At 45.5% G+C, this 12,225-nt stretch overlaps 1 protein-coding gene across 1 annotated transcript; it reads right to left on the reverse strand.

Moving 5' to 3' along the window:
* Positions 1-2,426: 2,426 nt before the first annotated feature.
* On the reverse strand, positions 2,427-11,703 carry RHOF (ras homolog family member F, filopodia associated). Its single transcript, XM_065646183.1, has 5 exons — positions 11,533-11,703; positions 11,356-11,443; positions 5,430-5,539; positions 4,670-4,804; positions 2,427-2,591 (listed from the first exon to the last, which is right to left on the reverse strand). Exons 1-5 carry the CDS (start codon positions 11,701-11,703, stop codon positions 2,427-2,429), a joined length of 669 nt encoding a protein of 222 aa, XP_065502255.1.
* Positions 11,704-12,225: the final 522 nt, after the last annotated feature.

Raw genomic sequence — 12,225 nt, forward strand, 5'->3', positions numbered from 1 at the left:
ACCAGGTCATCTGTCCAGGCCTGGAAAAGACCCAAAATAAACCATTCAATACGCATCTGCTTCTGTCCCTTGCTAGTACCAAACACACTACCCTTCAGGTTGGTTTTTTGAGATGCCGTTTTTCCTTAAAATGGCCTTGAGCAGTGACAATAAGTGCAGTTGTGCTTTTCTGTTTTCAGTGGGTTTCGCTCCCAGTGCTGTTCAGGAAAGGGGAGGGCAGACTCAGCAGGAATAGTAAATACTTTCTTCAGATGCTGCGCTTGCATCGATAAATAGGAGAATCTTGAACGCTCATTCAGGAGGATGGCAGAGGACAAATCCCAACTCCCATCCTGCTTAAGGCCTCGTGCTGCTTGAACTTCAGCTTATTCAAATAAGCTTGTTTTGGGTGCTGGAACATCTGTACCTCAGGCACCACTGTGAGCTGCATTATGCGGCGTCTTTCCCATCGGCCAAGGCTTCCTGTGAGCTTGCACAAGCCCAAATTGGGCACATGCTTTGGCAGAACATGAGCTGAAAACGATGCCCTTCTCCCAGTAAATGTGCTTATGAAGAAATATATGCACTACGGACTTGAAATGGTTTCATCAGTTCTTCTGTTGCTGTGAGGCTGGCAAAATTACCTTTACAGCGTCGCTGTCCTGTGGGCATGAACAATAAATTGCAATTTGCATATTTTGAGCAACTTTTACACTAGCTGGGCTGTATCTTGCTGTGTTAACTTTTGACTTCTGCACAGCCTGTGAGGTTGGGTTTTCATCCTTTGAGCTCTCTGCTTACGAAATGTACATTGTTTTATTTTGAGAGAGATGCTGGAACCTGGATTGGACCAGTGGACCCGGTTCACCGGGATGGGGAGCTCTGCGCTGGTGAGTAACTTGAGTTCTGCAGTGTGAGAAACTCAGATTAAAAAAGAAAGATTCCTGCTTTGCAGCTGAGGGTAAACACGGTAACTTCCTGTGCATTGATGTTTTGGTTTTGTGATGTGTGGTTCTGCGTGTTTTACTGACAGGTGTCTTCTTGTGGAGAAAAGGCTGCACAATTCAATTTTTTTCTATAGTCAAAGATGTGCACAAACTTGTTTGTGTGTTTTTTTTTTTTTTTTTTAATTTTCCATTTTAAGCTTGTATGATACACAAACCTTAATTGAATCAAAAGAATGTAGGAGGGGGGAAAAAAAATCAATGATCAAATTCTCATTACCCTACATGTAAAATAATAATGATGGCTCAGTCCAAAGCAAGAGTTTTTCACCACCTGGTCATGTGTGTCTAATACGACTCTGGGCATGCATCACCTAAACTTTTTGGCAAAAGGTTGTGTCTTGGTACCATTACACAAGTCCCGTGTATTCTCCCTTAGGATGGGCTGTAGTTTGCCTCCTAGAGAAAGAAAGCTCCAGCAACACCTGCACTGCAGAAACCTCCTTCCCTGCCAGGGTTTGGTTTATGGTGGCTACAAACTAGTGATTGCTCCTGAAGTTGGAGGTCTCACTGCATGAGAACGTGCAAAAGAGCCAGGAGATCAAGGCACGTGTATGCAGTCGTGCAGTGGGAGAATCCTCCATCCTTAAACAGACAACTGGCAGCTTCATTATAACATATAAATTATAACAGTAGAGATTATTTCATCAGTAATGAACGTGAGTTAGGTATTTCCCTTGGCATGCACGAGTGTTTCCATCTGTATTAAATAAGCTATCTAAGTTTATTGTAAAACTGACTTTATGTTACATATAGTAGCTGCTTGCAGTGCATTTCACTTTGAGTGCTGTGAACTGAGTATTTTCCGTATTTCATTTCTGAATTGGAGCAACCGATGTATTTCCATCGATAAATCCCGCTTTCTGTGACAGCAGCAGGCCTGCAAGGAGAGCTCTAAAGGGGCAGCTCTGCAAAGCCCGGCCCAGCGTGCAGGAGCTGTAGTGGATGCTCTGTCTGCACACTCTGGGAGCAGCTTGAGGTGAACTCCTACTGCTGCCACCAAGTACGCTAATTAAGGTAGAACTTTATTTCTCTCTCTTCAAAGGTGCCTGATAAGCTGCTCTAATGTCACTTCTTCTAGAAGATGTAGCTTTTCTGCTTGAAAAAGACAGTAAATGGTAGCTATAACATGGCACAATTATTTTGCAGAGGAAAAAACCCACACCACTAATTAAGTCATACAGTAGTAGTCACTGTTACCATTTAAATAGCGAGTCCAAGAGCTGACTGGTGGTTGTTTGCAGTTAGGAGCAAAAGGCAGATGGACAAAGGCATGCAGCATTGGTTCACCCTGATAAAAAGCTTTGAAAACCGTGAGAGCAGTGCAACAAAAGTACAAAAATCTGAAAATAAAAATTATTCTAGGAATACAAACATGTTATGAAGGAACGGTCTTTAATACTGGTTTGGAATCTGAATTGCTTTGCTCTCGTGGAGTCCAGTTCATAACACTGAGCACACTTTCCGTTTCTTTTGGCGCTTGGCTTTTTTCATGGCGTTCAGTGCAATGGTTGTTGCTTCTTTAAAAACATTTTCAATGTTTTCACGACATTTTGCTGAGCACTCCAGGTAAACTTGTGCATTAATCTGCTGACCAGCTACTTCACCCTGGAAAGAAAAAAAAGGTAAGAAAAGCTGTAAAACCCAATGGATGAGAGAAGGAAGGTGAGATGGGAAGGAAGGGAATTGTACATCTGTGTATCGTGAGGTCAGGAACAAAGAAGCTGCCTCTGAGTATAATGCTAAAATGGCATTGGTAATAAACTGAGGCACTGTTAAATAAACTGGGTGTTTTTCCTTTATGCCTGGCCTAGCAGTTCAGTGCACTAGAGACTCTAAGATGCAGACTGCTGATAGAGTAACAATAGTCTCAGTATTAAATTTGTTTAAAAGAAATGCTGAGATAGATACTCAAGTGAGGATAAGATGTGTAGATAGGGCTATTTTTTTCAGACCTGACCTTGACTATTATGTGATGTCACCTTTAGTACTGAATGTCACATGCAAAAGCAGAATCTGGACCAACGTCTTGCTCGCGCACATGCAGGAACCTCAGCTTTTGCTTTGGAGCATCTTAAACCTCATGTACACAAAGAGGTGTCTGTGTTTCTCAGCCTCACCCAAACGCATGCAATGGGAACAGACTAGGCTCTAAAACATTTGCATGCAATCCTGGCTGTGCAAAACCACCACAGACAAAACACAGCAATTTCTTACTTCGCTTGTGATCCTTTTATTGGCATTGCAGAGTCAGCCCCTGGTTTTGAACGCTTGTGAGCCCTGGAGTGTGAATGCCAGGTCTGCAATCCACAGCTCACAAATTCTGCATTTATTCATTATAAACCCTGCGAGTGGGGTCACTTGAGCACTCAGGCTTCTCTATAGGAGGATTTTTCTTCAGCACATTTAACTGAAGTTTGTCTCCTTCCAGTTGTTTGCAAGCTGCAGTGCTGGCAGATACTGTTCAGCTCCTCTGTGCCTGGCATTGGAGGCATCATGTCGCGTGACTCAAGATGCCACCAGCTGTAAAAGACTGAGGTAGCGTATATGTAAGGGGTGAATAACCAAGTGGGAAGGCGCACACAGGAGACAAAGTCCGTACATCTTGTGGGCCCTGGAATTTAATTGCATGAGGCCTCAGCAGACTGGCCAGAAATAGTTGCTCCCCCTGAACCTCATTAATGCAAATGAGGGACAACCTGCAGCCGTTCACAAAGCAACAGGATGGACTTCTCAAGCTAAAAGTCCCAGCAGGGTTTAGTGGTGATGCAGCTGCAGTTTCTTTTTGTGCTCTTTAGAAAAGGGTGATTCGTTCAAGGTCTTAGTGCATTTAACCTTGTTCCTCAGACTTGTGTCTCAAACAGTTCAAAAGCTGCTGTTCTTGCTCTGAGATGAGAGGATAAGGATGGCTTTGTAATTAAAAAAAAAAAAAAAAAAGGTGGGAGACCAGAGCAGAAAGGTCTTGTGTGACATGGGACAAACTGTTCCACCACTGCTCCTCCTGGACCAAGGACAGCTACACCTGTCTTGTAACACTGGATTTAAATCTCACTGCTTGTAATACTTAAATTGAAAACATTTGATAATGTAGATTTTTTTTTTTAAGACAGAGACTTCAAAGAGAAGTCTCTTATGTTAGAGAAGCCTTGCAGATGTTTTGGCTATTGCCCTTGAAAGGATGTATTTTTAAATAGGGTTTGCAAACACATTTTTTCCAGAACAGTCAGTATTTTTAATCCTGTAATGTGTATCCTAGCATCTCCAGGCTTTCTCACAGTCCTGATCAAAGTACCAGTGATGGGAGAAACATATCCTAATAAAAATTATGAAGGGAGTTTGACAAACTTGACAAGGCTTACAAATCTGTAACCAGGAAAGGACACAAGAGTGAGATGTAATGAGCCCAGAAGGTGTAGCTAGTAGTTTCCTTTCAGACACCCCAAGATATGCAAAAAGCTCTTCAAATTTCTCTTCACTTTGGTACTAGAAATGGGTGGGGATTTGGCCACTTCCAAAAAGGACTTACAGAAACCCCTTTTAGTGCTGTCAATAATTTCTTTATCCGGACACTCTGATCACCTGATTTTGGAGTATCTGTGATTGCACTTGTGAGCAATGATGCCATTGAAATAAGTGTGCTTTATCTCTTGCAAAGAGAAGACTGCTTGAAATGCACTTGTAGTTACCTGGCTGTAAGTAATGGGTTCCTGCTTAGAAGCCCTGAGCTTGCGCAACAGCTCTTTGTCTTTGCGAAGATCTGTCTTGCAGCCGATCAGTACGACGGGGACACCGTGGCAGAAGTGATTCACTTCAGGATACCACTGATGGTAGAAAAACAGAAGTGTTAAAGTTTTACTTTTTTTTTTCTTTTTGTCTGAAATCAAAAGAACAAAGCCAAGGAATAGAACAATCATTTATTATGTGCACAACTTATATTACAGAAACATTTATGAGTCCTATTTGAAGTCAGGAGCTTTATAAAAACATAGGTGGCATTAGTTGCTATGCCAAAATGCTTATTTAACCTCCGTTTAAATTCTGAAGAGCTCCTCTGAAGTATCTAAGAGCAGAATTTGGACCAAGTCTTGCTTTGTTTTGCTGGTGCTATGTACAAGAATGCTAACTTCTGCTCTGGAGCATTACAGAAATCCCAGTACAGACCAGTGGTTGCTGACATCTCTCCTCTCTAGTTAAACATGCTGGTTGTGTGACATTGCTACAGATAAAGCAGCGATTTCACCACTGGTTTGTGATCTTTTTCGTGTGCTGCAGAGTCAACCCCAGTTCTGGAACCGTGGGGAGGTGAGGTCCGAGGTCTGTGATCGCTGCATCCACATGCCCAGGGTACACACACTAAAAGCATCGTCTTGTTTAATCTGACATCTCGTCATACGTCAGGTGTACGTAATTCATTTAAAAGGTTGAAGCAATTATGAAAGCTCTTACCTTAGCTGCTACGTTATGAAAGCTGGTGGGGTTCATGACATCGTAACAAATTAACACGACGTTTGTGTTCTGGTAAGAAAGTGGTCGTAGCCGATCGTAGTCCTCCTGCCCTGAAACACAGAGAATCTTTTGGATAAAAGAAATCTCTGTCCTTAACAAGCAATATGATGGGAATACATGAAGATAAATACTCGAGATCAAGAACAATGGTACTATAGTTGCACAGACTGAAAGTCTTCCATGGTTGTAAAATTCCTTCCCTTAAATGCAGGAGATTCCTCTTCACTGACAAAACTGATGCTTTAGAATACAAAATATGTCCTCAGCTAGTTTTAATAAAAAGCCTGCTTTGTCCAACTGCTAAGTACTTCAAAGCAGTTCTAATTGCCCATTGCCAAGTCGCTGCTCGCAAACAAAATCGGCAAGAGGAATTTGACAGTTATCGATTAAAACATTTGCAATTTGGCAGTGGCTCCATCCTCCCCAATACATTTGCACGCGCGATGCTGTGGGGAGGGAAAACACCGTGTTTGCTGGACGTGAATGCTGAAGTTAAAATCTTAGTGGCAAACTTGCTCTTCCCAGCCCCGTGAGCTGCGAGGAAGCAGCGATTAGCACATGGTGCCTTTAGCGCCGCTGCTCACTGTACCAGTACACGCGTGATTTTACAAGACGTGCTGCAGTATGAGCCAGGCTTAACTAGTCTTTGAGGCAGGACTACACAGTAGATCTTGGGGATGCTGCTGAATTTTGGAAAAGCAAGAGATTTGTCATACTTCTGATAAGGGATATTCTAGCATGTGATCTGACAAGAGGAAGCTAATTTGCTTCAGACCTGTACCCTTCTCGCTGTACATGTAACTTAGCAATTATAACCATGTTGGGGGCTGAAGGTGTCTTGCTTTGAGAAGCTAAGTTCAAGAAAACAGTAATTACCAGATACAGTTGGCAGCTCAGGAAAAAAACCCTATCTTTTTAATGTGAATTTTTTCAGAGACTTAATAAAGAAGAAACCGTGATTTGCGCAGCCTGTAGAAGATCAATTTGCCACCTCAATGCCACCCCTGTAATCAGGTACGTCTCTGTGATGCACCACATTTCCAGAACGAGAACTGGGAGTGCCGTTCCTTCCCATGATCCACGACGTACACACAGCCCATCAGTTTGCCTGAGATGTTTGTAAAACAGGAGGCTTAGGTTTGGAGCACTCTGTATTTGAGCTCCTGCAGGAGCAGCAGGTTCCGTGGGCAAGGTGCAGAACAAAGAAGGATTGATCCCTCAAGGTTTAATCCAGAAATAATAGACAATTGACAAAATTATGCGTGTTTTATAAACATTCAGAGCAAAGACTGTACTGCTTAGCCCTTCTTATTGTCCCAAATCCATCTACTTGTTTGCAACCGATTTACCATTTTGTTGCTGAGATAATCCTCTAAATGTATTAAACACATCAGGTGCCAAACTTTTTTTTTTTCTCCTAACTTCCTCTAGTGTAGAAGAGTTTTAAAATGAAGGAACAGGGCTGAACCTAAGCAGTAACTGAACATATATGCAAAGCCCTCAGTGTGCTTCCTCGAGCACTGGTGGCTGTTTTGTTTCCCCAATTAACAAAAAGCATTCTGTGGAAGAACTGGTCAAATACGTGCCTGTGTGTGAGCACATCTGTGACTCTCCTCTGCCTTCCTCGATTCACTGTAGTATTGGAGACTCCATTTTTTTTAAAGAAAATACTCAGTGCAGCTGAATTCACCTGAAATGTGCTAACTCTCTGCAAAGATGGCACTCCTGCATGCCTCTGTGATGCGCTGTGCAACCCATGTCACTGCAGTCGGGTCCTACAGTGGAGCGAGACCTCGGGTGATGGGTGAACGGAGGAAGACGTGAAACCACAGAGCTTGGTCTCATGTGCACGTTTGCCTGTCTGCTCTTCCTTCGCCAATTTACCACTGAAGAAGTGCCAGCTGGTGCGTCGCTCAGTCCATAAAGGAGCTCAGCACCCGCTGGCATTCATAAAAGAAAGGTAAATGATAAAATTAAGACTTGCCAGCCTCAGAGTCTACCAATACTAGCTGTCCTACCGTGCAGCAGCGCCGTCCAGCGCCACCAAGCGCCAGTGCGTACGGAAGGATGTAATATCCTGCCACCGGTCCAGATCAGCCGACCGCTTCCTACGTATGTCCGCGTGTCATCTGTAATGCTCCGCGCTCGTGGTTTGGGGTTGGCATGGAAGCAGGCGATGGTGATCCCTCACAGGCACACAGAAATGCACCCAGTTCTCCTTGATTTGTTACTCTGAAGGCTCAGTGGGAATACCATGGTTATTAGCTTGCTAGATATGTTTTTTCACTACTCAGTTTAAAAAATAATTTTGGGAAACAGACATTTTTGGCAGGAATAAAACCAGTAGAAGACGACACTTGGGGGTGGGGGGGCACACTTAAATTAAAAAGTTGGGGGTTTTTTGTCTTCCTCAGGCACGCCTTTCCTTTCAAAGTTATGAAAAATTACTCTTGCACATACTGGCTTTTAAAATTTCTCTTCAGGCCTCAGACTGGCGTGCATCTGTCATTACAGACCCTAAAACCCCGCTGGAGGCTTCATGCGTGCTTCCTGCGGGTCAGAGCGAGCAGCCACAGTGACGAGGCATCGCTTCCTCCCCAGCCCAGCAAAGCGCTTTTCTTTGCTCTGAGAAAGTCCTGAACCCAACGGGATCAGAAATTGAACCTTGTGTCTGAACTGCAGCTAAAGCATCAACACTTCTCCCTCGATGTGTAAAAAATTAATTTACCTCTCAATGCCTTTGCCTCTATCGAGCACAGCAAGAAATGCAAATTTTTGACTGAATAAGCAGCTGCAAAGCCTGTTTGCAGATGAGACAAGTGCTATTACAAAGGCTTTACACATTGCGTATGTATCCCTCCAACTTCCTGCAGCAGCAAGAGGTGTCTCCGATGAGGAAGATAGAGTTGCATGGTACAAAAGTCTCACAAAAATGGTTATTCTAGTGTATTTTAGACTAACTCATTAACTTGTAGCTTGGAATATTTGATTCTTAGGCTGTGTCCTTCTCCTTCAGTAAGTAGGACAAGCTCAAAGTCTCCAGCTGCACAGGACTGGACAATACAAAGAATCCTTCTGACTTTAAACAGCCCATGGAGCTGAACCTGTCCTTTACCTTCCCATGATGCTGACGTACGTGCAGCTCTATTTAGTGTTGCTCTTTGCAAGATCCTAAAAATATCGAAGTCCTGTCTGCAATGGGCGCATCATGAAGATCCAGTGAGACTTTTTAGAACAGCTTTGCCTTCTCCTCCCCTACATGGCACTTACCTGAAGCCCTTCACCTCAGGAATGGCTTTACATCCTTTTGATCCCATTTAAATGATTTTATGATAACCTGAGTGATCTGGGAACCTTTCAGATTAAGAAGCAAAACACAAGCATAAAGCTGTTTTAGGATTTGAGAGAAGAGCAAGACCAACTCGAGCAGTTGAGTAAGCCAGAAGATGATTCATAAAATATGGCCAACAAGCTGCACTGTTAAACCACTGTACTTCCAGTAATAACTTGTATGTTTAGACTCCTCTTTAAGCTGCAATTGCTGCTGTACACCCGCCCCAGAGCATCATCACCCAGCTGAGGGAGCAATTTAACGAGCTGCTGCTGCATGATCCGACAGAAGCAAGTCAACATAGTGAAACACCGATTCCAAAACTGTATCTCCTAGGCTGCATCCACAGGACAGAGGGACAGGAGCTCTTGTCTCCTGAACTGGACACTCCCCTTCCTCTTATCTTACAGCAATATGTGAACTTAGAGGACAGGATACAACTCTTGCTCCTAGTCTGACGCTTAAGGAACTCCGCATCAGTTTTGTATTATTAAAACCAGGATGGGATTAAAATGTGTGCTTAAGTGAGCTCTTCCTCCAGCATAACTTCCAGCTTCAGAAGGAAGATGAAGAGCTGCTTGAATTAGAGTTGGATGCAGATCTGTAACATAAAGCTATGTAAGCAGCTTTGAAAACCAAAACTCAAGTCCTTCTCCCACCCAAGCAAATGCCTTAACCAAGTGGCAATGTCCCCCCTTTCTTTGCACCTGATAATCTTGGTGTGTCTCATGCAAAGCAGAAGACATTCAACAGGAAGGGAGGAGACAAGTGTCACTAGCCTACAGCAACTTGTAGCCTGGTGGCTACAACCATGTTTTGGGAGGTGAAACATGTCAGGTTTCAGGGTTTCCAGATGAGAGATGGAGAGCAATTGCTCTTTCAGGGCAAAGAGCTCTGCCAATGAGGCAACAATGGTACCCCCTCTTCCCAAAGTATCTTATGAGACACAAAATACATCCCACTTTGTTCTTCAAAGGGACAGGTCTGAGAATTATATGTAGAAGAGCAGACACTTTTTTGCTAGCTACATGCCTGAACAAGGCAACGGGGTAAGATAAGCCTCCAGCCCAGAGTTCACCGAGGATTTTCCAGGCAGCTGGTGGCTGTAGGTCTTGCACAGAACTCCCGGCGTGACGCAAGGCGCTGGGCACTTATGTCAGGGTTGCAAGAGTTTAATGCTGCAATACTGAACTTGCTGTACTTATTGCTGTTTCTGGAGCCAGCCCATGTTCCTTAAAGCCTGGAAGAGACTCCAAAGGCAAACGCTGGAAGCTGCAGCTTTATTTTAAATGAGCCAGCAACTGTATGACAGGCGAAAATTCCACACTGATAGTGAACAAACATAAAAACTCGACAAGTTCACTGTGGCAAGTTCTTTGTGCCAACACACTGTATTAAGGAAATCCCTCTTTCACACTCGATTTCAGCTGTTCTCTTTTAAGCCTTAAACACAAAAGCCTTGCCATTCAGTAGAAGCTACACTATCCAAATCACTGGATTCAAGAACAGTAACATTGACACAAGAAGATATATTGGCAAATTGGGTGTGCAGGACCTTACTATACTGCGGTAAAGATTAGTGATAAAATTTATTTTTAGATTAAAAACCTTTAAAACTAACTATTCAGGCATCATGCGCAGTATGCAAGAAGTGCATTTTACTTCTATTAAAAATTAATATGGGCTGCATTTGGTTCTTATTTGTCTTGGTGTAAATTTGGAACATCTCCACAGACTTGAACTGAAACAGATGATTTACAAAGAGCTGAAATGGAGCGTGTGTCAACTTCAGGGTTCATTTAGGAACGCAGCTGGATAAGAGAGTCCAGGAGCTTTGAATGAAGTTGAACACAAACCACTTCACAAGTTCCTGAAATGAACCCAAACAAACTATCAGCATTTTCAAATACATTTTACTGCTACAGCCTTTTAATTTTGAACATAAACCAGCCTTTTTCTCCTTCGCTATTTGATCACACATGGCAGGAGATTAAAATATTTTCCTGGTTGATTGTATTATGCTTTGCATCTGGGAACTGGGTTTTAATACCTTCAGATATGTTTGCTATTTGATGTGATTTTTCTTAATAAACTAGGTTGTTAAGATGATGAACAGACCATGGCTACAACTGCCAGTAGACAAGTGACTTTTTTTTTTTTTGCGCATCCAACAGGTAACGGTTGTTTTGTTTGTACTTTAATCTCCAGCGGCCCTAACTGTGATATTCCACTAAAAGTCTGCTAGTAGAAAAGCAGCTTGAAAATACGTCCAGCTTCACAGTCATCGAATATCAGCCTGGTTTGACACAGCAAAAGCTGCTGGAGCAGAAATACGGGCACGTCCACAGGAGCAGCACTTTACACCGGTAAAAGCAGTTTCTGCTCACTTCTCTGAGATTACGAAGATTACCCAGGGCCGGGTTTGGGCTCAGACCCCGGCCGCTCACACAGGAGCCGCCTCTCGCACTTTTGCGACGGGGAAAACGGAAAGTGTGTGGGAAAAAAAGAAAAGAAAAGAAACCCCCCCCCACTTACCTGCGGTATCGTACAAATTGAGGGTGACCTCCTTCTTGCCCACCGTCACGCTGGTTGTGTACTTCTCGAAGACAGACGGCGCGTACTCCTGCGAAGGGAGAAGCGGCTCGAACAGGGACGGGCGGCCCCGGCGGCTCCGCCGGCCGCTCCGCAGCCCCTTCGCGCCCCGGGCCTCACCTCGGGGAAGGCGCCCTGCGCGTACACCATCAGCAGCGACGTCTTCCCGCAGCCGCCGTCCCCCACGATCACCACCTTCACCTCCTTCTTATCCTTGGCCGACGGGGCGGCCGCGCTGCCGCGGGATTCCCCCGCCGCGCCCTGGGGCAGGGCCCCGTTGGCCGCCTCCATGGAGCGGGGCCGGGCCGGGCAGGGCGCAGCGCCGCCGGGACGCGGCTCCCCCCCAACCGCCGCCGCGCTCCGGGCGCCCCGGGGCGGGCAGGAACCGCCCGCGCCCCGCCGGGGATTGGCCGCGCCTCAGGTGCCGCAGGGCCCCGCCCGGGGCCGCGCCGCCGCCTCACCCCGCGTAACCCCCGCAGGGGTCGCTCCCCGAAGCCCTGAGCCCCCTCACGGGTTTAGGGTGCCGGCGGTATCGGCTGCCCCGGCGGGGCCCCAGCGCTGAGGCGGACACAGCCCCGCTGCGCGCCACAAGAGCCCCCTCAGCGCCCGTCAGGCCTCCTCCCGCCAAAACCCACCGGGGCTGGGCACCCCCGGCCTCCTGCTGGGCCTCCCAGGCCTCCATCCACCTCAGACGTTGGGTCTGTCCCCTCTGCACTCCCATCCACCCGCCATGTTACCCACGCTTGGGCGCTCGTCCCCGTCCAGCAACTACGGCGCCAGCGTCCTCCCCTCCTGCCCCAGGCCTCATTTATT

Source organism: Caloenas nicobarica, chromosome 16, assembly GCF_036013445.1.
Source record: "Caloenas nicobarica isolate bCalNic1 chromosome 16, bCalNic1.hap1, whole genome shotgun sequence".
Taxonomy (NCBI): Eukaryota; Metazoa; Chordata; class Aves; order Columbiformes; family Columbidae; genus Caloenas; species Caloenas nicobarica.